This window comes from Gadus macrocephalus, chromosome 12 (genome assembly GCF_031168955.1).
Source record: "Gadus macrocephalus chromosome 12, ASM3116895v1".
Lineage (NCBI taxonomy): Eukaryota > Metazoa > Chordata > Actinopteri > Gadiformes > Gadidae > Gadus > Gadus macrocephalus.
The window spans coordinates 14,464,247-14,487,200 of NC_082393.1; the positions used below are offsets into that span (position 1 = coordinate 14,464,247).

The 22,954-nt window shown below is 45.5% G+C and overlaps 1 protein-coding gene across 2 annotated transcripts in view; it reads right to left on the reverse strand.

The window, feature by feature from the left end:
* Positions 1–14,141: 14,141 nt before the first annotated feature.
* The window catches only part of oma1 (OMA1 zinc metallopeptidase), a 106,951-nt gene continuing 98,138 nt past the window's right edge, over positions 14,142–22,954 (reverse strand). The window contains exons 4-8 of one of the 2 annotated variants that reach the window (XM_060066897.1): positions 20,951–21,058; positions 20,057–20,185; positions 19,510–19,584; positions 19,071–19,220; positions 14,142–15,746 (exon numbers count right to left, since the gene is read on the reverse strand). In XM_060066897.1, the coding sequence (XP_059922880.1) occupies positions 15,594–15,746; positions 19,071–19,220; positions 19,510–19,584; positions 20,057–20,185; positions 20,951–21,058 (615 nt within the window). In that variant the 3' untranslated portion in view covers positions 14,142–15,593. The remainder of the gene's footprint in view (positions 15,747–19,070; positions 19,221–19,509; positions 19,585–20,056; positions 20,186–20,950; positions 21,059–22,954) is intronic. The other variant, XM_060066898.1, reaches the window with a different exon arrangement.

Sequence of the window (22,954 nt, forward strand, 5' to 3'; positions counted from 1 at the left end):
ATCTGAGAGCCAACCCAGTCGCCAAAAGCATACGTTGACAGTGTACGTTTTCGTAAACACTGGATTACGTCGCATTTCAACATAAAATAGTGTGTTATACACACACACACACGCACACATGCACACACACACACACACACAAACACACACACACACTCACAATGCATTTCGCTGCTAAAACAGCAACAGGTGGTGATATGCTCCAGATCTGGGCCCAGTTTCCCGATAACGATTGTTACGTACAGGGTTCTGTATGTCTTATATGTTATACATGGTATAGGCCTACATGTATTGTGTTCTGTTTTGTGTAGTATGTTTGTGTTGTTGTTCTGTCTCCTCCTCCTGTTTTCATTCTCCAAGTTCTCAGATGTGCACACCTGGTCCCAATCACCAAATCACCACACCTGTTCCAGATCTCCCATCAACCATTCCCCTTTAAATAGTCCTGTGTTTGTTTGTCAGTGTGGCAGAGCTTTGGTTTGAGCTGTGGCAGAGCTTTGGTTGAGCTCTGTTGGCTAGTGTTGGCTAGTGTTGGCTAGTGTTGGCTAGTGTTGGCTAGTGTTGGCTAGTGTTGGCTAGTGTTGGCTAGTGTTGGCTAGTGTTGGCTAGTGTTGGCTAGTGTTGGCTAGTGTTGGCTAGTGTTGGCTAGTGTTGGCTAGTGCTTGCGAGTGCTTGGTTTCTTTGTTGGTTTATTGTATTGTCTTTAGTTGTTACACGTTTGTTTAAACCTTATTACTTTAGTTGTTAGCAGCCTACTTTAGTTTTGTCTTTGTCTTTGTTAATTCTTTTGTTGTGCGCACAGGGTCAATAAGGATAGGTAAGATACCCCGGGGTTTACATATTTCATACACGTAGGTTTACCCGTTGTTAATACCCTAGGTTAGAGTGAGCACCACCCACTGTACTTTCTGGGTGCAAAGCACCTGTCAATGGGGGGGTGGGTTTTGTTATGTTCTTTTCTTTGGTGCCACTGACAGTCCTTGTTGATCCCTGTGTTGCCTTTAGTGTAAATAAACACTTTATATTGAATTCACCTTTTGTCTTGGATTTTGTGTGACTGCACCCTCACTTGCCCAAACCTGTTGCCCTTATGTTGCGTCCTACTCCGAGCCACCAGGGGCGTAACATAAATGGATACCTGTCCACTGACATGGTGCTGAAACGGGATATGACGCAGGGGGAGACGCAGGAATGTCGCAGGAAAATGGGGTTAAAAAGGGTTAAAATATCTCCCCATCAAGGCCAACCGCAGAGTAGCCTACGAAAAGATTAGAGTGCAATAATATGAATGCTAAAGATATTAAAACACAATTGATTAGGCCTAGGCCGACATATATATCAGTCCTAATCCTGAACGCACTGTGCATACATTTATTCACGGCATTTCCCCCCCTGAAATAATTCCATGCGTGACAACTACATTAATCTTAATGTGCTGATTTCTGAAACATAGCCTACTTTGCGCAGCAACAGAGCCGACTTTATCTGATTCCGCATAAGGTTTCATTGATTGGCTCTCTAGTAGGCTATCGAATATTTGTAGACATTAAAAATGCAACGTTCCATTCATTCATTATCATCCAAAGACGGCTATTACTGACCCGATTAGGAGAGCTTGGTCTAGATCCTGCCCATATTGATGAAGTAGGCTATAGGCATGCAGGGTTCGAGTTATGATTCCATCTCTGTGGGGGTCTCTTAAAGGTGTTGACGGTGGGGGGAGACCGTACCGGCCTTGCGCTGAATTTTGACAGGGGGGGGCGGGGGATATAGGACGTAAATATGGGCTATTATGACACGACTCTTCTCAATGCCGTTGAACGCTCCATTCACTTGCATGGGCCCTTCACAACAACGCCAGCTTCTTCGGTTGCTAAGCGACGTCAACGTCTTTGGCTAACTATTTCTCTGCTGATCAACACTACGTATGGTAACAAATAAATTGCAAAAGGACACCTTGTGAAGTTATTTTTTCGTTTGGCAAGTAGCCGCTCATTATCGAAAATAAGGCCCTTCAGGTCGAAGCACCTCCGTTTCGCGTCGGTGTCCGGTTCGTCCTGTCGGGGCTTATTTTCCCGATAATGACCAGCGTTATACTATCCCACTTAACGTCTGCATGTGCAAGGGAAAATAGCTTTATTTGTAATTACAATATTATGCTGCTGTATTCTCAGAGAACACCACAAGATATGAGTTTTCTGCTTTCATGGGAGCCAGCTGACCTCTCTCTATGGGAGCTCAGCTCCCACCGAACTCGAACCCTGGCTATAGGTCGTTTTACACTGCCGAGCCGGTTCGGTCGCAGCTTGGCACGCCCGGCGATTTCACCTTCTTGTCTCAAGTTTCCTGAAGGGGTCAAACCGAAGGGGTCAAATCCCCCGTTCGTCATGTCGCGGGGTTTCTTGGTTCACTGGGGAAGGCGGGGCTATGCACAGAGTCTCTGACCTCTTTAGAATAATTGGTATTATTGCATACTCACGAATGTTTAAATTTTTTATGAATGAAGACACCCGCAGGCAATAATGAGTTCACTCTATAGTAGGCTAACGCTGCTCTTAGCGTCCTATGAGTACCCTGGAGCACTCGTTAGCTACGAGCGTTTTCACGACGTTCATTACCAACGATGCTTTGTATTATGATGCATTCGCATTTTAGGCAAAGTATAAGACAAAACAGTATAATTGTAACCATGAATAAGTCATTCAAGTAACAATATTTAAATACTAACATTGTTGGGTAAGACAGAATTTGTTTTTATTCTGAATCCAGTGAAACAGATTGGTAGTTTTAGCTGATATAAAAACTTTCAGGTGTTTATATATGTTTATGTTTAAATATTTGGCGCTTTTTTCTAAAGCGACATACATATAAAACAATCACTGAAAACATGATCATTTCAGGAAAGAATGTTAACAGTAAATACAAAATATCAATACAAAGTGTCAAGACAGAATAGACTGCTGCTGCAGCCACAGTCAGAGATGCAGTCTATAAGGTCCCTAAGATATATACATATCTAATGTATTCATACATTGTTTATGCAGGATATACTGTATATGTCATATTGTTTCTTCAACTTAAAAATAGCTGACCAATTTTTTTCCCCTTCTCTGGGATTATGTTCCCAGGTCTGATCTTGGATGTCTGGTCCCTTAAAGCAGTGGTTCCCAACCTTTTTCTTGAGGGACCCACATTTTTACTATTGTAAACTTTGGCGACCCCCCCCATTGCAAAAAAAACTAAAGGAACTTACAAAACACTAAGGCAATGTATCTTCTTTTTATTTCAATATATTCACTGCTAACATAAAAAAGAACATGGAACATGGCGGCATGGAACAATGACGAAACCTGTGTAAAATTGCAATATTATAAACTTCAGAACTTCAGAACTTGTTATGATTTGGCACTATTTAAAGATCCCATGCCATGCTATTTTATGGATGCTTTAATATAGGTATTAGTGGGCCACAAACACAGTATTCAAAGACGTCCCTGAAATTCAGCCGTGGTGCAGAGTTACAGCCACTCCGAACCAGTCGCACATTGAGCTTCCCCCAAACGCGCTGTTTCGGTGGGCGTGTCAAGGCAGGTCAAGGAGGGGGGTGGGGGTGTGGCCCTGAGCAGCTTGTAGCCACAGTACCATTCGCTCTGGTTACGGTGGGCGTGTCAAGGCAGGTCAAGGAGGGGGGTGGGGGTGTGGCCCTGAGCAGCTTGTAGCCACAGTACCATGCGCTCTGTTTACGGTGGATGTATCGCAATGGCTCGTAGAAACCCATATTATACATAGATATCTATATAATATAATATAATATATATTATCACCTGGCCCTGAGCAGCTTGTAGCCAAGGTACCATGCGCTCTGTTTACGGTGGATGTATCGCAATGGCTCTTAGAAACCCATATTATACATAGATATCTATATCATATAATATATATTATCACGGCCAAAAGCTGTGTGAGCCTCCAGACGATAGGCTATTATGAATCTCAAACGACCGCGTCTTCTTCAGATTGATGTGGAAGTGGAAGAACCAGAGACGTCGGAGAACGAAGTCCTTTGTGATTCATTATATCGTCTGGAGGTGCACACAGCTTTTGGCCGTGATAATATGTATTATTTGATATAGATATCTATGTATTATATGATATTATTTAGATATAGAGCACCAGGACTGTAACGCAAGTGTTGTACACTTCCTTGTTATTTGGATAACCGTTCTGCTGTTGGTGTGATGGCGCATAACACGTCGGACTCTCGTCTCTGGTATTTCTACAACGAGACTCGTAGTGGGGGTTATCTCAGCCATGGTTGAGAATGAATTGGGGGAAAGGAACTTTGGCTTTGACTCCCTGAAGTACATGAACCACGACATGGAGGAGAAGGGGATTGTTGGCCGCGAATGTATCCCGCTTGAGCCCTGCTTCCCGCCGCCTCGGTAGCGGTCAGCGCTAATCACCGCCTCCTGAAGCCGAGGCGGTGGTCCATCAGCAGCGAGGCTCCGGTGGGAGACGACCGCAGTCAACAATCCCTTTCTCCTCCATGTCGTGGTTCATGCCTACTTCAGGGAGTCAAAGCCAAAGTTCCTTTCCCCCAATTCATTCTCAACCATGGCTGAGATAACCCCCACTACGAGTCTCGTTGTAGAAATACCAGAGACGAGAGTCCGACGTGTTATGCGCCATCACACCAACAGCAGAACGGTTATCCAAATAACAAGGAAGTGTACAACACTTGCGTTACAGTCCTGGAGCTCTATATCTAAATAATATCATATAATACATAGATATCGATATCAAATAATACATATTATCACGGCCAAAAGCTGTGTGCACCTCCAGACGATATAATGAATCACAAAGGACTTCGTCGGGTTCTCCGACGTCTCTGGTTCTTCCACTTCCACATCAATCTGTAGTAGACAGAACCGCGCGCTGCCTGCTGCCGGCGCGAGGCACCACCGCCCGGCTGCCCGCTGCCGGGCGGTGGTGCTTCGCGGCGGTGATGCCTCGCGGCAACCGGCGGCAGGCAGCATGTCGCAGTTCATGTACTTCGATGTCGTTCTGCCATTGCATTCACAATTCTGTAACTAGCCTGTTACTACGAACTAAGCAACTACCGTACACGTATTAGCATTTAGCACTAGCTCAATCACGACTCCTTCAGAATTCTTGTGGGTGGTTACGAACCAACCAAGTGGGCAGGGCCATGAATAATAATTTGACAACGCTACGTCACAGTGTCACCTTATCCAGATCGGCTCATTTCTTCTGCCTTTTTCCTTTCATTGCCTATTGCATTCAGCAGACAAACTGCATAGATTTCAAACTTACCACAGCTCACAAACTTATTCAGACCTACGTTATTTAACAAACAATAGGAAAAATGTGATTTTAATGGCATGGGCTCTTTAAATAAACTTGAGAACTTACACTTTTAGGAACATATTTTTCTCTATTTTTGATCTCCTTTTAATTTCACTGTCATACACACACACACACACCTTGAGAGTCCAGGCAGCCTGTCTTTTAATGAGAGCTCTGAGACTGTATTTCCTGAGCCAGTGATGGGATGTCTGGTGTGACTTTGGTAACAGCCAAACGAAAGTCACTGTGCACATCAAGCCTGTTGCGTGCCTTTGTTTTGATGGTGACCAGAGCGTTGAAAGCAGTCTCTGACAGGTATGTTGTGGCAAATGGCAAGATGAATCTGGTGGTCGCATGATGAGCAAGTCTCGGAGAGACTCCTGGTCCTTTCACAAGCCAAAACCGCTTGTATCCATGTTTAGCATAGAACCGCTTACAGAGAGAATTTGACTTTATATCCATAAGCTCATCCTCAGCCTGGAGATGCTCGACATCTTCTTCTTTTGCGAGAAATGGGTCCATCACCCATGCATCTTTTGAGACATGTTGATTTACATCCGAGAAACGCGAGTGCATCTCCTCCTGAAACTTCTCCATGTGGCGGGTGAACTGTCTGGCCAAAGCATCAGGTAACTTCCCCCCTGACTGTTGTCTGTTTATTTTTTCGACGAGTGTGTTCTCAACGTTTCCTGCCATTCTGTCGATTCTGTCTTTCACTGTGTTGTTGGACAGTGGTACAGTCTTAAATTTGTTTGCCACCTGCGGTCCCCATAGTATTTCAGCCATTTTAATGCAAGCAGGTTTAATCAGTGTTTCCCCAATGTTGTGTGGCTTTTTGGCTTGCGCAATAAGGAGAGAGCACTCCAAAGATGCAACCGTTGCGTGCTTCTGGTCGCTTCCTGCTTTGGCAAAACTGTCCTTAATGTTTTGGGGCCTGTTTGTGACAACTAGTTCCCTTTTCTTCTGAGGAAAAACTCTTTTGGTTTACCCACCGTCTCGGGGTGTTTAGTTGTCTGGTGTCGCTTCAGCTTGCAGGGTTTCAAACTTTCATTCGCCAGTTTCTCACTGCAAAAGATGCATTCTGCTCTAATTGTGTCCATTGCTTCTATGAAGCCAAACTCAATGCAACTTTCTTGGTACCCCCTCTTTTTCTTTTTTAGAGATTCAGCTTTCTCTTCTACCTGACGCTTCGCCATTTCTTCATCAACTCTTTGTTTATGTTGCTAGGTTACCCCTGTGTTTCAGTGGGAGGGATGTTCAGGTTACACACGCCCTTATTCTCGCGATATATATTTTTAAACTTTTTTTATTTTTTTAATATATTTAAACGTAGAATGTACAAGAAATTCTAGTTCCTTTAGTTTTAAACTTTTCTATCGGGACAGACGGACACAGTGTGCTCACCTGTGTGTGCGCGCAAGTGTCTGTGTGTGTGCGCACGTGTCTGTGTGTGTGTGTGTGTGCATCGGGGCGGAACTCCGCTGTTCGCCGTGATACAGAGACCAGGAGAATTGTAGAGACAGAAATGACATGCCATCCTGTAAATAAGATGGAAAAAAAATGAAATTCTGAATATTACACCCCTTAAAATCAAGAGGGCTTCGCGACCCCCCTTGGATCTTTGGCGCCCCCCTTGGGGGGTCGGGCCCCCCCGGTTGGGAATCACTGACTTAAAGCGTATCAGAATATTCTATTAGTGTTAAGCCAACTATGAATAATAAAATACGCCAAACCATGTATCCTTTATCATAGCTACACGTATGACAAAAAAACATGAAAATCTGTGGTATTCAGTGAGGTATGATTCATTAAATGACAGTTCATTGCTCCAGCCAAACGGATCGTTACACTGAGTGGAGCGGATGACCACTCCAAGATGGCGGCCCCGCGTCTCGTCAGCGCCAGTAGGCGGTAGCGTTCGAGGCGAACGCTAGGCGAATTGCTTCACATAAGTGTCCCATTCACCTCCATGCGAAAGCAACATCTTCGCCAGCTGATCGATCAGAGTCCGGTTGTGACACTCCACCATGCCATCAGATTTGGGATTATAGGCAGTGGTGCGTGCTTTCTTAATCCCCAGCCACTGACAGAGGCTCTGAATCACCTCTGCTTCGAACTGCCGGCCCTGGTCGGTATGCAGGATTTCGGGGACACCATGCACCAACACATAATCCTCAAAAAGGCAGCGTGCGACTGAGTGTGCTGATTCGGCAAGGCATACAGGGCAACAAACTTAGTAAAGCAGTCCTCGACCACTAAGATGTACCTGTTCCCCCGAGATGTCATGGGCAGCTCCAGAATGTCTGCGGCCACCCTCTGCAGAGGACGGTCAACTTGGTCCCCCCCCATAGGAGCCCTCGGCCCTGGGACTGGGCTCCTGCAAGTCTGACAGGCCCTGCATTGCTCACACCACCGTCTTATGTCCCTCAACATGAAGGGCCAGTAGCAAGATTGCTTGGCTTTCTCCCACACACGTTCAGCGGAAAAGTGTGCAGCAACCGGCCCCCCATGCAACTGTTGAAGGATCTCCGGCACCATGGCTGCAGGAACAACAGCCTGAATTTGCTTCTCTCCCGTGGTTTCAGGCAACGCCGTGCGGCACAGCAGCCCCTCCATTACCGACAGACTGTGAAACTCAGTCCATAACTTCCTCAAACTGGCAGAGGAACCCCTGGGGAGTCTACGAGGCCGCCGCACCCTGCCCTGCTCCAACCAAGTCAACACAGCACTAATGTCTTCACGCTGTGCTGACCGCAATTCAGCTCCACCACCACTGAGTGAATAGACAGGAACTGGCTCTGTTTGTGCCCCGTCTGCAGGTGGAGAGTGGTCAGACACCTCCACTGAGGCCACGGCGCAAAGCCCGGCTGAAGGAGCATCTGGCTCGACAAAGGCTGGAGACACGGGTCGGCGGGACAGATCGTGCGCATTTTTGTGGCGGGCGCCATCCTTGTGGACCATGACCCAGTCAAGCGGGTCCAACTCCAGCACCCACCTACACCTCCATCCAGTAGGGTCATTATCAATGGCCATGCGCCTAAGGCCCAGCAGAGGGCGATGGTCAGTGATGATGCAGAACGTGGATAGTCCCACATAGTGTTTGAACTCACGGACTGCCCACACCACAGCCCATAGTTCCCTGTCAAAGGTGGACCATCTCTTCCGTGTGTGTGTGAGGGCCTGGCTTGCGTAGGCAATCACCTTCTCACAACCCTCTTCATCCTGCGCTAGCACTGCCCCAACCGAGTCTTTAGAGGCGTCGGTGTACACCTTGAAAGGAAGTGCAAAGTTAGGTAGCGTAACTACCGGAGAAGATGTAAGCACTTGCCTGAGGTAGGTGAAAGCCGCCTCACACTCAGCCGACCACTCAAAGGGCACATTCTTCCCTGCCAGCCGGTTCAGTGGTGCAGCGTGCTGGGAGAAATTACGCACAAATCTCCTATAATAGGAGCATAGACCCACAAAGGCCCTGACCTCTGACAGGGTGCGGGGGGTTGGCCAAGTTCTCACCTTATCAGTGTTCCGCGGGTCTGGTTGGAGACCATCCCTGGAGACCACGTGGCCCAAGAACACGACATGGTCCCTGGCAAAGTGGCATTTCTTGGAATTCAACTTCAGGCCCGCCAGCTGGATCCTACAAAGGACTTCATCCAAATGAAGGAGATGGTCTGAGAATGTACGGCTGTAAATCAGTATATCATCCAGATATACCACACAAATGTGCCATGGCAGGCCCCTCAGAATGAGCTCCATCATTCGTTGAAACGTGGCTGGAGAATTGGTCAGACCCATAGGCATAGCCCGCCACTGACACAGGCCCCGGCCGGTCGTGAAAGCTGTCTTCTCGCGATCCTCCTCAGCCATTTCTACCTGCCAGTAGCCATTCGAAAAGTCAAGCGTGCTGAACCAGGCCGAGCCAGCTAGAGCATCCAGGCTATCATCCACTCGCGGAAGGGGGTGTGAGTCTTTGATCGTCACTGCATTCAGCCGACGATAATCAATGCAGAACCTCCACTGTCCCCCTTTCTTCCTCACAAGCACCACTGGAGATGCCCAGGGGCTACAACTCTCCTCCACAACTCCATCAGCCAGCAGTTCAGCCACCTGACGTTCAATCTCTGTCCGTTTCCCAGGTGCTGCACGATAAGCACGCTGCTTCACAGGGGGGGTGGTCCCCAGTCCTTATATGGTGTTTGATCAGGGTGCACCTGCCCGTGTTTCTGTCGCCCAGGTTAAAAACATCAGTGAATCTCTGCAGCAACTCAGCCAGCTTGGCTCTCTGCTCAGCCGTAACAGGAGACTCCTCCAAGGAGACAGGGCCTGCAGCAGCCGGCGGCACAGCTGGATGATTGTCGACGACACGAGGCGGCACTAAAATGTCTCTATTTTCGACTGGGTAAAACTCACCCAGGTGTAGACCCTGCCTGAGTTCAACCGCCTCCCCTGTGGGATTGAGGATGCGGGCTGAGGTCACACCACCAGCCCCGTTGTTTCTGGAATGTTAGGCTCCAGATATCCCTCGTAGTCTGCAGCAGGTTGACTAGCTCCAGCAGGAGTGAGAATGTTCACTGGCACCAGAGCCTCACTCAGCGGGGGAATGGTCATGACGTCAGCGAGGGATACGTTACAACAACTTGGGACCAACTCTCCACCCTGAAGCAGGGGAACAGAAACGTCCCAGAGTTGTAACACCCCTCGCCCCAAATCCAACAATGCATGATTCTTAGCCAGAAAGCCCAGTCCGAGCAGAACACACTGAGTGGATTCCCTTAGCACATGGAAAGTGTGCTGCCAGCAGGTCGGGCCCAGACGGAAGGTGATCTCACTGGTACCCAGTGTGTCTAACTTTTGTCCATTAACTGCCCGAGAGTCAATATAGTTCTTTTTCAGGGGCCTGTTTCCCAGGGCAGGGACTGACATACGGAATTCTGCACTAATCAGGGACACCGAGGCCCCTGAGTCCACCAACATGAGAACCTCGGTGCCTTCAACCACACCCCTGACGAAAGAAGTTGAGTGGCCAGTATAATCCATACAAGCAATGTCATTGGAAAAGTCATGGCTCAAGGGACCCACCATAGGAGTAGCTGGCGTTTGGGCCTCGACACCAGCTACCGGCCGTTTCCCTGATGGCCGTTGTCAGCATCCTGCTGTCGTGGCAGGAAGTGCCACAAAGTGATAACTTTTTTCAAAGTTATCACTTTTAAAAAAATCGTGTTTTTATTTATTTTATTTTTTTTCTTAAAAACGATAACCTTTCCCTTGGACCAGCGTGAGCCTCCACTGATTTAAGTTTCGATACGCCGGTGCCGGCGGCGCTGTCATGATGACACACGCAGATAACACACAGCTCGTAGCTGTGTTCGAAATCGTTCCCTATCACGGATATAGTGCACTATATAGGGTGCTCGCCATTTTGTAGTGTTGTTCGAAATCTCACTGGTTAATTTCATGCACTAGTATATAGTGCACTTAAAATACCCCAAATTTGAGTGTACATATGATGTTCCCTACGTGTTACTCCCGTATACCACAATGCAATGCGGTCATGTTTTTCCGGAGAAGAAGCTGAATAACCACGAAAACGAATACATTTAATGATGGAGTCTCAGACCGGCTTTCGTTTAGAAATGTCAACAATTTATTTGGGATTTAACATGGAAAATGTAACATTCAAAATTAATAAGAAAAACCTTGTTCAAGGAAATGTAACATTCAACATCAATGCAACCTCCAGCTTTCCTCGAGAGTGCCCGTGCCGTGTTCCAATACCCGTACTTCCATGAGTATACTTAAAGGAAGTACACTATCTGCACTATCCGTACTCACTTGAGTGCGCTAATTTTTTAGATGTGAGTGCTGTTCCAAATCGAGTACTCTGTGGTGCACTTACCGGAAATGACGATCACAACTGCCGCCGTGGCTCCTCCCCCGCAATAAACATCCCGCTTTGAACGGTGAACTCTTTACGCCTAGCAACTATAAAAAGCTATAAAAACTACAAAATGACTATTAATGCAGGCTATGTGGAAAATGCGCCGACTTTGGCTCAGCCTGGCTCCGCCTCTTCCGCTACGTAGCTAAGATGGCTGCCGTTGAGTACGGGGAGTGTCCTTCGATCCACACTTCACGATTAGCCCGTTTTGAGTACGGTATCCGGGTCCTTGAAGTATACTTATTTTCGCCGGATCTGAATTGGAACGTACTGTGTACTCAAATTTTGGCTAGTAAGTGCGGACAGTACGGGTATTGGAACACGGCACCGGTTTGTTTACATGATGTGGGCGCATCTGTCTGCGTCACACAAATACCCGGTGCATTTACTGACGCAAATGACGTTTAGAAATGTTCAGCGTAGTGTCCGAATTCTCGTTTGTTCGTTCCCTATGTAGTGCACTATATCATGAACACTATAGGGAATAGTGAGTGAGTGAGTGAATAGGGAACGATTTCGAACACAGCTCATGTACCACAGCTGTGACCCGGAAATGGTGCAGCGGGGTGTGATGTCATTTCGCCGTGCGAGCAGACCGGTAGGTTTGGAGCCCCTCCCCTCTCCTCTCGCAGCAGTGAGTGAATACGGCAGATCAGCGCTACTTAGTATGTTTTCCACCTGTGCCAGTTCATTTCAATTACAATTTGCGGGGCTTTTTTGAAGTTGTAAAAATAGCTAAAAATATAATCGACTATCGGCCCATCCCTAGTGTGCATGTCCTCTGTTAGCTTCTCAACAGCTCTCTGGAGACCATCAGAGACCGACACGGACTGTACAGATGGGCCCCCACCACCGTAGGAAGCAGCAGCAGTACTCACGTAGTCTCTCTGTAGGGTCATTCTGGCGTTCTCACATCACTCCGCCAAGTGTAAAGCCTCCTCCAGGTCCGTGGCGCCCATCTCCAAACACTTGGCTTTCAACGCCGGGTCAAGACCAGCCAGGAAGCGCCGAAACTTCTCCTCCCTCTGTGCAACACCACCATAATCCGGAGCGTACACCTCCAGGTTTTCACCAGAAGCACGCACACGGGCTGACAGGCTTGCTCTGAACCGGTCCATTAACTGTCTCTGTCCAAACGCTGCTCCCAGCCTCTCTTTAATCGCAGCATAATCCGACTTGGTCGCATCAGGAAGACTGTCCCACAGCAGAAAAGCGGACTTGCCGAGGCGAGTAGGAAGAATCCTCACCAGCTCCTCCGTACAGCCTTGGCCGCCCCCTGCTGTGGCGCCGACGGCCACCTCCAACTGCCTCGCCCAGCTGAGGAAACTCTGGCTCCCGTCCCCGGTAAAAGGAGCAGGCAGGTCGATCTTTACAGCTCCGCCCGGCGAGTATCTGCCCAGCATGCTTGCACTGGGTTTAAAAGGGTCCTCGTCTGCACTCCACATGTCAACCGTCTATCACGCACCACGTGAGGTCAGCCAGCTAGCTATACTGGGGCAGCTAAACTAATAACTAACTAAAACTAACACAGACACGGCGCCGCAGCAGACAAAAACGCACAACTAAACACAAACAGCGGTTCACAGAAGAACACCGCTGCCACCAATGTAGCCGAGCGTTCTGGGTTCAACTATACTGTACTAATTATTATACAAAACAAAGGACGGGACCAGAGACGAGGTAGTGCGTTCAGCAGCCAACGCTGCTTCACTTTAATCACCCCTCCCCCACACAACACATCACCCGTAACCTTCCCCGAACTTCCCCCTTACGGCAACTCACGAGGGACACACCTCCTTTTCCAGACTAAACGCAGAACAGTCTATTACATTAGAATATTAATAATATAAAATGATACCGTAATCTGTTCTTTGTCTTTGGATCTTTTGAATAAATGGATCAATATATGGTGAATCACAATGATCGCAAGCAGAGGACCGTGAGAGAGACTGGTTCAGCAGCAGCTGAACCAGTCTAAAAATCTGACACGTTAACGGAGCACTGACCTAGGCCCTCTCGGATGCCAGGTCGAAACAACATTTGTTTCACTACGACTCCTTTCAGCTGCACACCTCCTTCTCCAGCAAAAAATAATTAGAGAGAACGGCTAATAAAACGCTTGAGTTGGCGTTTTGAAAAGAAAAAACTTACATTTCTTTAGGACATGGCATGTAGATAATTAAGAGCCTTTGATTGATATCCAGTAATTTTTTGCGGAGACACATTCCTGTACCCCACTTGTATTGGAGTGAACGGAGATATCTACTTCTGGGTCCCTTGAATCGAGGGACCCGTCCACAGCCCGCTTAAACAGCTGCAATACCAGGCTTGGCCGCTGAGCACTGGTGGATTGCGGAAGTATGCACTGATCCTGGGGGCTTGATCCCGCCGCGACAATTTTGCTGGCCTTAGTATTCCCTGTGTTTTGTTTTGATCATTATCGTTAGATTTGGTATTTGTTTGTGTGACAGACATGTGTATTGGATATTTTATGGAAATACGGAACAAATCGCGTCCCGTATTGGTTCAATACGGGACGCAACATTTAATTGCCAAATAAAGGACGATTCCGTATTTTACGGGACGGGTGGCAACTACGCTACTACGACACATTGATAAAACATGAGTGAAAATTTTGATGAATGTCTAGCCATAAGCTACAGTGCCACCCCCTGGTAGATATAGGGACCTGCCTCTGTAGTCATAGCTCTAATATAAATCTCAGTTATCGATTAGTCAGACCTGTTAAGGTGGCTAGGCTAACTACCGTCACCGGAGCAAGTCATTTCAAAAGCAACAACAAACAGATCGCACTTATCCTAACAGAACCGACAAGAGAAACGTATCAATCCCTTTATTTACGGCGTTATGTTGTGATATATTGTCAATAAAGACCAAATATATATAGCTTTACATTTACGGCCATACTTGTCATGAAATTATAGGGAGGAGGCTGGGCATGCTGGTGTCATATACCATTGTTGGGAACGGCAATTACCGTTCCTGAACAGCATATGCCATGGTATGTCAGTTGCCGTGGTGGCACATGCCACAGGCCAATAAACGATCCCGGCGCTACTGAGATTTAAAGCATTTATCAACATTAAAAATTATATAAAATCTAACCCTTGCTGACACTTGTTTGCAAGGAACGATATTCTCTTGCACTAATAATTCATCATCACATTTTCTCCCTGGGTGTGTTCACGGTAAAAACAACATATTTAATGGAGCACTTATGGTAAGCAAAATAATAGCACCGCTCCCAGAAATAGGAGTGGTGAAAATATTAAAATCTATACATTTTCTATTCTCTCCTTGAAGAAAATTCACCAGGAGAACATCACATTTAATTAAATTATATACAACAGCTCTGACTGTCTCAAGTATGCAGGATTTGTATGCATCAAAAATAATTTTATATTAGTTTTTTTGGGGTGTGCATTTGCGTCTCCTAAAAATTGGGATAGATACCAATATCACTGCACACATGGATATAAAACTATACAAATACAGCCCAGACACATAGTCGGAGCACATTTTTAAATGAAAACAGCTCATCAAAAAATATAATCCATGGTATAAGGGACCTAGAAGTGTTGCAAGGACACTGAAATGTACTGTAATAATTGCGCACTCACACACATACATACACAAACACACATACTTGTGTGCATCCATGAGTACATGCGTTGTGTTCGTGTGTGTACACAAAGTGCATTTATTGTAGTCTCTTCATAAATAATGCACATGTTGATGTTGCAATGTATGGTTGTTTGAGCAATGAATTCAGCTTGTCCCCAGCCAAGGTTGTGTAAAAATCCAGATGCTAATGCATTGAACTGCAAAAATACTTCCCAGCCATCTGAACATACTCTAAACTCCTTTAACATGGCACTCATGCACACGAGATATATGCTGGAGCACTGGAAAGGGTGAGATGGACTCTTCAAATGGAAAAAAACTTTTGGGAAAACAACAGTGAAAAAATAACAGTGACACACGCACACACACACTGAAAACTGTACCCTCAATACCTAAGCAATCAGTAGGTCTGACTTTGAGAATCTAGAGGCTTTGCGAAATGCTGTTTCCCATCTCCGGTGTCCCATCAACAGCAGTTAAAGCAGGTGTGGGGTTGCTCAGCGAGACAGGGGTCAGGAAAAGAGAGTCCCAGAGGGTTAGCTGTAGACGGGACGGACGACGTGTCTGAAGGACGGGCATCAGAAGCCGGGGCCGAGCGGGCTTGGACCAGGAGGGCTGCGGGCATTGCATCCTGGGGGTGCGGATGTCATTGGGGCTGTGGTGGTGAGTTTGAGCTCTGGCTCCCCCTCCCTTTGACCTTGGCCTTGTCCAGCAGTGTCCGGACGCTCTTGGAGAAGACAACGCGGGGGTCTGCGGACGGGAGGGCCGGACACTCGCAACAATCTCTTAGCTCCAGAGCCTGGAGAGATTTAGAGCAAGAACGAGAGAGCGAGAGAGAGGGGGAGGACAAGTCCACATGTAGGCAAGAAACAAGACAGACACAAAGCAAGAGAGACCAAAAAGTGACAGATGAAAATAATGTAGAGGGTGGGATGATGGCTGCATTCATCCCCCATTGCTCTTTGACAATATATTTAAAAGACGAGCAGTATCAGTTTTAGGCTGGGCTGGAGGAAAAGAAGCCGTGTGGAAATGAGAGCGCTAAAATGCTTGAGGATGCTTGACAGTTGAACTGGATGGACCCAAATAGCCAAAACAATCTTCACTGAGATTTGAGGGAATGAGGGCAAGCCAAACCACGATGGGGACTATTTGAATCCAGCTAAATGGAGGAGACGCCAACGTATTAATCAGAGCTGTACTGTCAGGTAGACATGGGTGCAGGAAACAGACATGGACAGGTGGGCGTGTCCACCTAGATGTGTGCTGGATAGATCAGTCCACCAGCCTCCCCAGTGGACTGCAGCAAACGTTGCTCATCTATCCGTCACACATCTAGGTGGACACGCCCACCTGTGATGTCACAATGCTGCACAATTTGAAAACGGCTTGTAATGGCTAATCACACTCACACCTGGTGGTATGATAGGTCCCCTTTAAATAAATATTCCTAAATGAGCCCATCTACTGGGTTGTTAACTACCGGCTTCCCTCATAGACCCTAAAGTTCATTATCATATCACGTCACCATATTCCAAATACACTTCAGTGCCGAACATTATAGATATTGAAAACTGGATCACTGCATTGTCCGTTGTATACAAACATAAGCAGGCCACTGATACTTGAGTCCCTTCTAAATTCTGTGTATTCTAAGAAATTGCCGTTATGGATCATACTATAAAGTGGTGGTTTTAGTTGAACGGTGGTCAAACTTTCGCTTTCTCTACTTTTTTATCAAAAGCATTAAAGGTCCTTACTTAATGGATGCTTTAATATAGATATTAGAGGGCCCCTAACACAGTATTTGAAGACGTTCCCAAAATTCAGCCGCGGTGCAGTCTGTAGCTTTAATGCAAATGAGATGGACAGAGGTGGGTCAAGGAGGAGGGTGAGGGTGTGGCCCTGAGCAGCTTGCGGCCACGGTACCATCCACAGTGGATGTATCGCAATGGCGAGGCGCATACAGCCTTTGGCCGTGTTCTGTAAATATTCTAGAACACTCCGGGTGCTCTGGCGGGAGTCATGGAGCTCTATATCTATATAATATCATATTATACATAGATATCTATTAGTGCTGTCAAGCGATTAAAATATTTAATTGCGATTAATAGCATGTCATATTTAACTTGCGATTAATCGCACATTTATTTCTATTTTAAATATCCCTTGATTTCGTGCTGCTAGCCTTTTAGTAAGATCAGAGAGTGTTGAGAAGGACAGCAATAAAATATATTTGGTAAGATGGATATAAGAACAGAGACCCGCAGTGAATTCAACCCGGTCCACTTGATATCGGGTAGGTACATGACAGTGGTAGGCCTACCGTAAAACTTCAATAGCCCAGGCTTTCATTTGTTTCAATCACTGAACTTTCGAACAAAACTCTTGCCCAGCACAGATGGGAAATACTATAACATTTATTATTTAAACCAGTATGAAACACTGAAACACTGCATATATATCATTCAGCAGCGGCGTGCCGCCGCTGCTGAATTTTCTCCGCCGCTGCAATAAAAATCCTTCTCCTAATTTATTTATTTATTTTTATACGTAGCTCCTTTTAGAAAATGTACAGCGCGTAACGTCAATTGCGCAGCACGCGGCACATCGTCACGTAACCAACATCAAAGAAGAAAAATACACAGCGAGTGTGGCAGTTGTTTGCAGTAGGCTACCCTACACGGTTGCAAAGTTACATTGATTCTAGCAGTAGCGAGTGAAGCGGAAGATCGAAGAAAGAAGGAAAGAGAGAGACAGAGAGAGAGAGAGAGAGAGAGAGAGAGAGAGAGAGAGAGAAAGTAAGTTGCTAAAATGTGTCGCTACATGACCACCAGTGTTAAAAACCCTCTGAGCCCAATCATTTTATTGTATCTATAAACCGCAACCTGCCGTTTTTCCTCTAGTATTGTGTGTGTGTGTGTGTGTGTGTAGGCCTATGTGTGTGTGTGTGTGTGTGCGTGTTGTCGCTCTTTTTGGGATCACTCATAGCCTTTACAGGAGCTTATATCCAGTCAGGAATTTATAGCCTAGGTATTTTCGGGAACTTTGAAAAATGAATCCATACTGTTAGATCCGATGTTGTTCTTTATTGCCATATAAAATCCGTTTACATCGCGTATTTTAGTTAGGGATTTATGCTAATCGCCTGTAAGCATGTGGTCATTAGCATAAATGCAGGGAAAAAACCTAAGGACTTCTTAAAAGATCATGAATAGTTTCTATTATGTATAACTTATATTTATTTTATAATTTTCTCATCACTTTTTGACTCCCAAGACTAAGAAGAAGTGTTTTAAGCAATAACAAGCTTATCATCGCTCTCTTGTCCTCTTCCCCTGACTCTCACTGTCTCGCATAGGAGCTGAGCTCACCTGAGGTCTATTTGTAGTGCTAAGGCTCACACTGATTGGTATTCAATTAGCTTTATTTTTTATTTTTCATGTGTGTGAGTCTGTGTTCTTTTCAAATTTTAGTTAGGTTTATAATTTAAAAAGATGTGTTTTGCCCATTGTTGCAGGAGATTTCATTTTTGAACAAAGTGTCTTATGTAAAAAACAGTTATGCTTTGGGCATAGCAACCATGTTTAGTGTTTAAGCATTAGGCAAAAATCTGTAAATAAATTGTGCAAATTATATTTGCGTTGTGGCATTTTTTGTTTAAATATTACTACACAAAAATATAAAAATCTGTAAATGAAGACACAAAAGGCAAAGTTACAACACCAATAATCCCATCTACAGTAATACACAGGACTGTTTGAATAGGATTTAAGTGCATATTCTCCTCTCAAAGTGCACCAGATTCATGCATTCCAATGTAAAGGGTACAAAAAAAATTCGGCTGGGGGGGCATGCCCCCGGACCCCCCTAGAGGGATCGGGGACCACACCACCGCTGCTGAAAAAAATCCTGCGGGAAACACTGATATGTTAATAGAGATATCCATCCAACTCATTTTCCCAGTCAACGCTTTCCTGTTTTCAAATGCTGAAGCACTCAAAAGATCTGTTTATTGTGTGTAAAGGCCCATGTTCCACAAAATGTCCAGTATTAAGTAACCCAGTGTTTATGCTCACATGCGTGCGTGTGTGCATGTGTGCGTGTGCATGTGGGTGCGTACCTGAGGCACAAAGCGGTCCATCTGTGTAACTCGGTTCCTGTGTGAGGGATGTGTGGACAGCCACTCTGGGACAGCTGGCACTGCCCTCAGCTGATCTGTGATCTCCATTTGCTGCCAAAACACCGGGGCAGCGCGCACGTCCGCGCACGCCTGCAGCAGAGGACACGCCCACACGTCACCAACACCCATGCCCCCCAGGAGTCAACCACACACACCGCATTCTGCAGCAGGGTAACCTTGTTTGGTTTGATAACAGTGCCCCCTGGTGTCTCGTAAAGTAACTGACAGTGCTGGGATTCCTTTAGGCTAAAATACCATGCTAATGACAATTCATCAAATTGATAATGTTTAAGGGGATCTCCTCATCTATCTGAAGGGAGATGACGTCCCTGGTAACACAATGCAATATAATGGGATGAGCGCAGTCATGCTGCTTTACCTTAGCTGCCAGCTGCATTCCAACTTTGTCAGCCTCAGCCTCCAGTTTCCTGCTGTACGGACGGCTGAACATCAGCTGAGAGAGGAATCCGACACGGCAGGCAGAGGATACAGATTCACAGGGTTCAAGAATTTGAACATCAACAAGACTGGTGTGAAACATGATGGAGGCTGATCCAACATTAACTTTTCAAATCTATCGAAAACACTTTGTAACTGAGAACTTTGAAATTTCGCCTTAAAAAATTAACATAATGGTCAAAAAGAAAATGTTGAACTCTAAAATAATGTACATATGTCTCCAAATGTTCAAAGAAAATTCGGAAACTTGATTATATCAGTTTTGTGATCGAAAATGCAAATCGTCCCCGATTTGCATTTTCATTATTGCTCAGATGAGAACTGACTGGAGTTTGCAGTCATCCAGATCCAAAGATATGAGTTGTATTGGGAAACCATGGGAAAAGGGGTGGCGATAATGGAAAAGCTGCAGAGGAGAGTCAGCTTTAGCATTGCCACGGGTTATCTGTATGAGTAATTGGTCTGACCTGTATAAGTTTGCCCTGGATCCAGTGTCCAAACACGGCAAGACTGTCCCGGGGACATAAGGCCCAGATGGCGGTCAGCAGGATAAGAGACAGCAAGTCCACAACGTGGGACAGGCTGGCCTGCTCCGCCTTGGGGATAGGGACAAAGAGGTGAATGTGATGAGAGGTATCAGACAGTAGGGGACACACACACAGGAACATGAGAGCAAGAGCAAATTGGGATGTTGTGATGGGGTTTCAGGATGGCCAGTGAGTGAGTGAGTGAGCGAGAGAGAGTTTGTTCCAAGCATTTAGGAAGTTCCACTCTTTACGGTGTAGCAGACCCTGAGGCTCTTTCAGCAGCCGATCAGAGCAAACCTCCCGGGACAGACAGAGCCTCGTCGATCGGCCATTCCCTTCAACATATTAAATTCTCTTTTCGGAACAGGGACGCTCACGCTCTAAAAAAAACATAAACTTAATTAGAGTCCTGAATGCTTTTTCTAGGCCTTAAACACAGGCCACCATCACCAAAGTTGCAACAACAAATGAAGATGTCAAGCTCGTAAAATGATTATGGCCTGAGGTCAAAACGACTCATCTGTTCCTCTGCTAGCCATGTGTGACCGATGGAAACCAGGTTGAACCTAAAGCCATCCGAGTGTTAAGGTAGCATCTGATATATACTGAGGTAAAAAAGGAGACACCCAGGAACATAAAAGGCCTGATAAATATTGTTGCCCTGAAAACCAATCAAAGCAACCTGTGCCCATGTCATAAAAGTCTGAAAGATACACTGGAAAATCCATCAAGAAAATATGGCTGCAATGGTTGAGGTCAACATTTTCTACATGGTTTGGCTCTTTCAAAAGTGTGTTTGTATGCTTGTATGTATTTATGTGTGTTTGTACTCACGGAGTGGCCCAGGATGGCGTGGGCCATCTCGTGTCCGAGGACAAAGGAGAGCTGGTGAATATCTGCCACCATTTCAAGCATTCCAGTAAACATGAACACTTTGCCATTCTGTCCAGAGAAACACACAACCAGTCATTAGACGGTCATCGGAGATTCGACCCTGAAGGTGATTCACACTGGTTTCTTTATATGCGGACATCGATTTCGTTCCGACATCAGTAGAGTCAATGGGGGGTTTAGGGGGATGGGCTTGCAAGGGGCAGGATATGATGTAGGGTCTTAGTTTGCAGGAGGCGGGATAAGTACGTCCGCTGCCACTCTAGTTTGTTTTGGTTTGACCACAGAGAGCACAGAAGCAGAACAGGCAGAATTCATCACGATCATCTTAAATGTTGCTGCAACGATGCATCATATATTCCTTTCAACATTCAAAGTATCGATCAATGAAAGATCATAGCATGAGTTAGAGACAAATAGAAGAAACAACGAAGAACGCATGTTTTTTCTGCTTAATTTCACATATATCAAACACTGTAGTTGAATTAGAAACCAGGGAGTGGAAGGCCATGACCCTATAATGTTCAGCTAACTGTTGTAAATAATAATTAAAAAAAAGCCGTCAGCTGTGAACTCATGTATTGTAATTTATTGTATGTGTACTTTTAGGGTGACGATAAGACCTATCTTTTAGTGTTCACCACGAATTACATGAAAAGCAGTGCCAACACTTAAATATTTTTTAACCATTCAGCAAACAAAAGGCAACAGGCTGATTATCATTTAGGGTGCTGTCACACGGAAATTGTCTACGTAATCGGCGTTCGAAAATTCCAAACCTGCCTGGCAACTGATGATCGCGTCGAACGTTGCCTGGCAACGGACGATCGCGTCGAACAACGACGTAGGGAGCTTCATGAACATTTTCGAACATTCGCGCTCGTTCATTGAGCGTCACAAGACGAAATAACAAACAGGCAAGACTTATTTTACAAAATACATTTATTAGCGTTGCTAACTTTATATTTGTATTGTATTTTATTGTTTAATCGATTTAGCTAGTAAACTGAGTGTTTGACGTGTTGCTAACTAGCTAGCTTGTGTTCATTTAATTTAGATAGACGGATAGATAGATAAGCAGACAGATAGAATTGATGTTTATCGGTTTTTCTTGTTGATTGAAAATGGTGTCACTTAATTCTATTTTCTTGTATCTGTCATCTCAGATGTATGAAGCAGGGATCTCTCTCACGGAGAAACGGCAGATCCGGAGGGATGCAAAATAATTCACTCGTAAAGGTATTCTGTAATTAAATAAATGACATTTTATGCAGTCCATTAATTCATCTTACATTTTCACAAATTAGTAGGCCCTGCAAAGGAAACTGAATTAAGTTATAAACAATCTACGGCTGATTCAGTGCTGATGTATGTTCTCTCCCTTTTTCTAGGAAATTGTATGTACTACCATGGGGAGAATGGCCTTTCAATGAGGAGGGTGATCCTCACTGAGAAAGAGAAGGATGAGGTGCTGAGAGAAGTCCATGCTGGCTACTTTGGAGCCAAGAGGATGCAGGACAAGATCAACCAACGCTTCTACAGGAAGACAATTACCGGAGATGCTCAGAACTGGGCAAGTGATCAATTTGTTCAAGTTGCGTTTGATCCAGATCAGCTCTAATATTTCCTGTGATACGCTGATGCCGCATGCACATGAGATTTAAAGAATAATTTATAGTCATTGCCTTATATAAGTAATTGTTCATTTCAACTACTGTGACACACAAAGAAAATCGCCTCTACTCTAGAGCATATTATTAAATCTGTTGTGTTTAATCTCCTTGTGTTGTAAAGGTGAAAACCTGTATGTCATGCCAGAGGTTTGAGCAAGTGAAAAAGGAGGCCCCAGAGTTGAAGCCCATCAAACCAAAGTCACCATGGCATATGATTGGTGAGATATCTTGCTTTTGGGTCCTGTGAAACGGCTACAACCTCTCGAAGTCATAG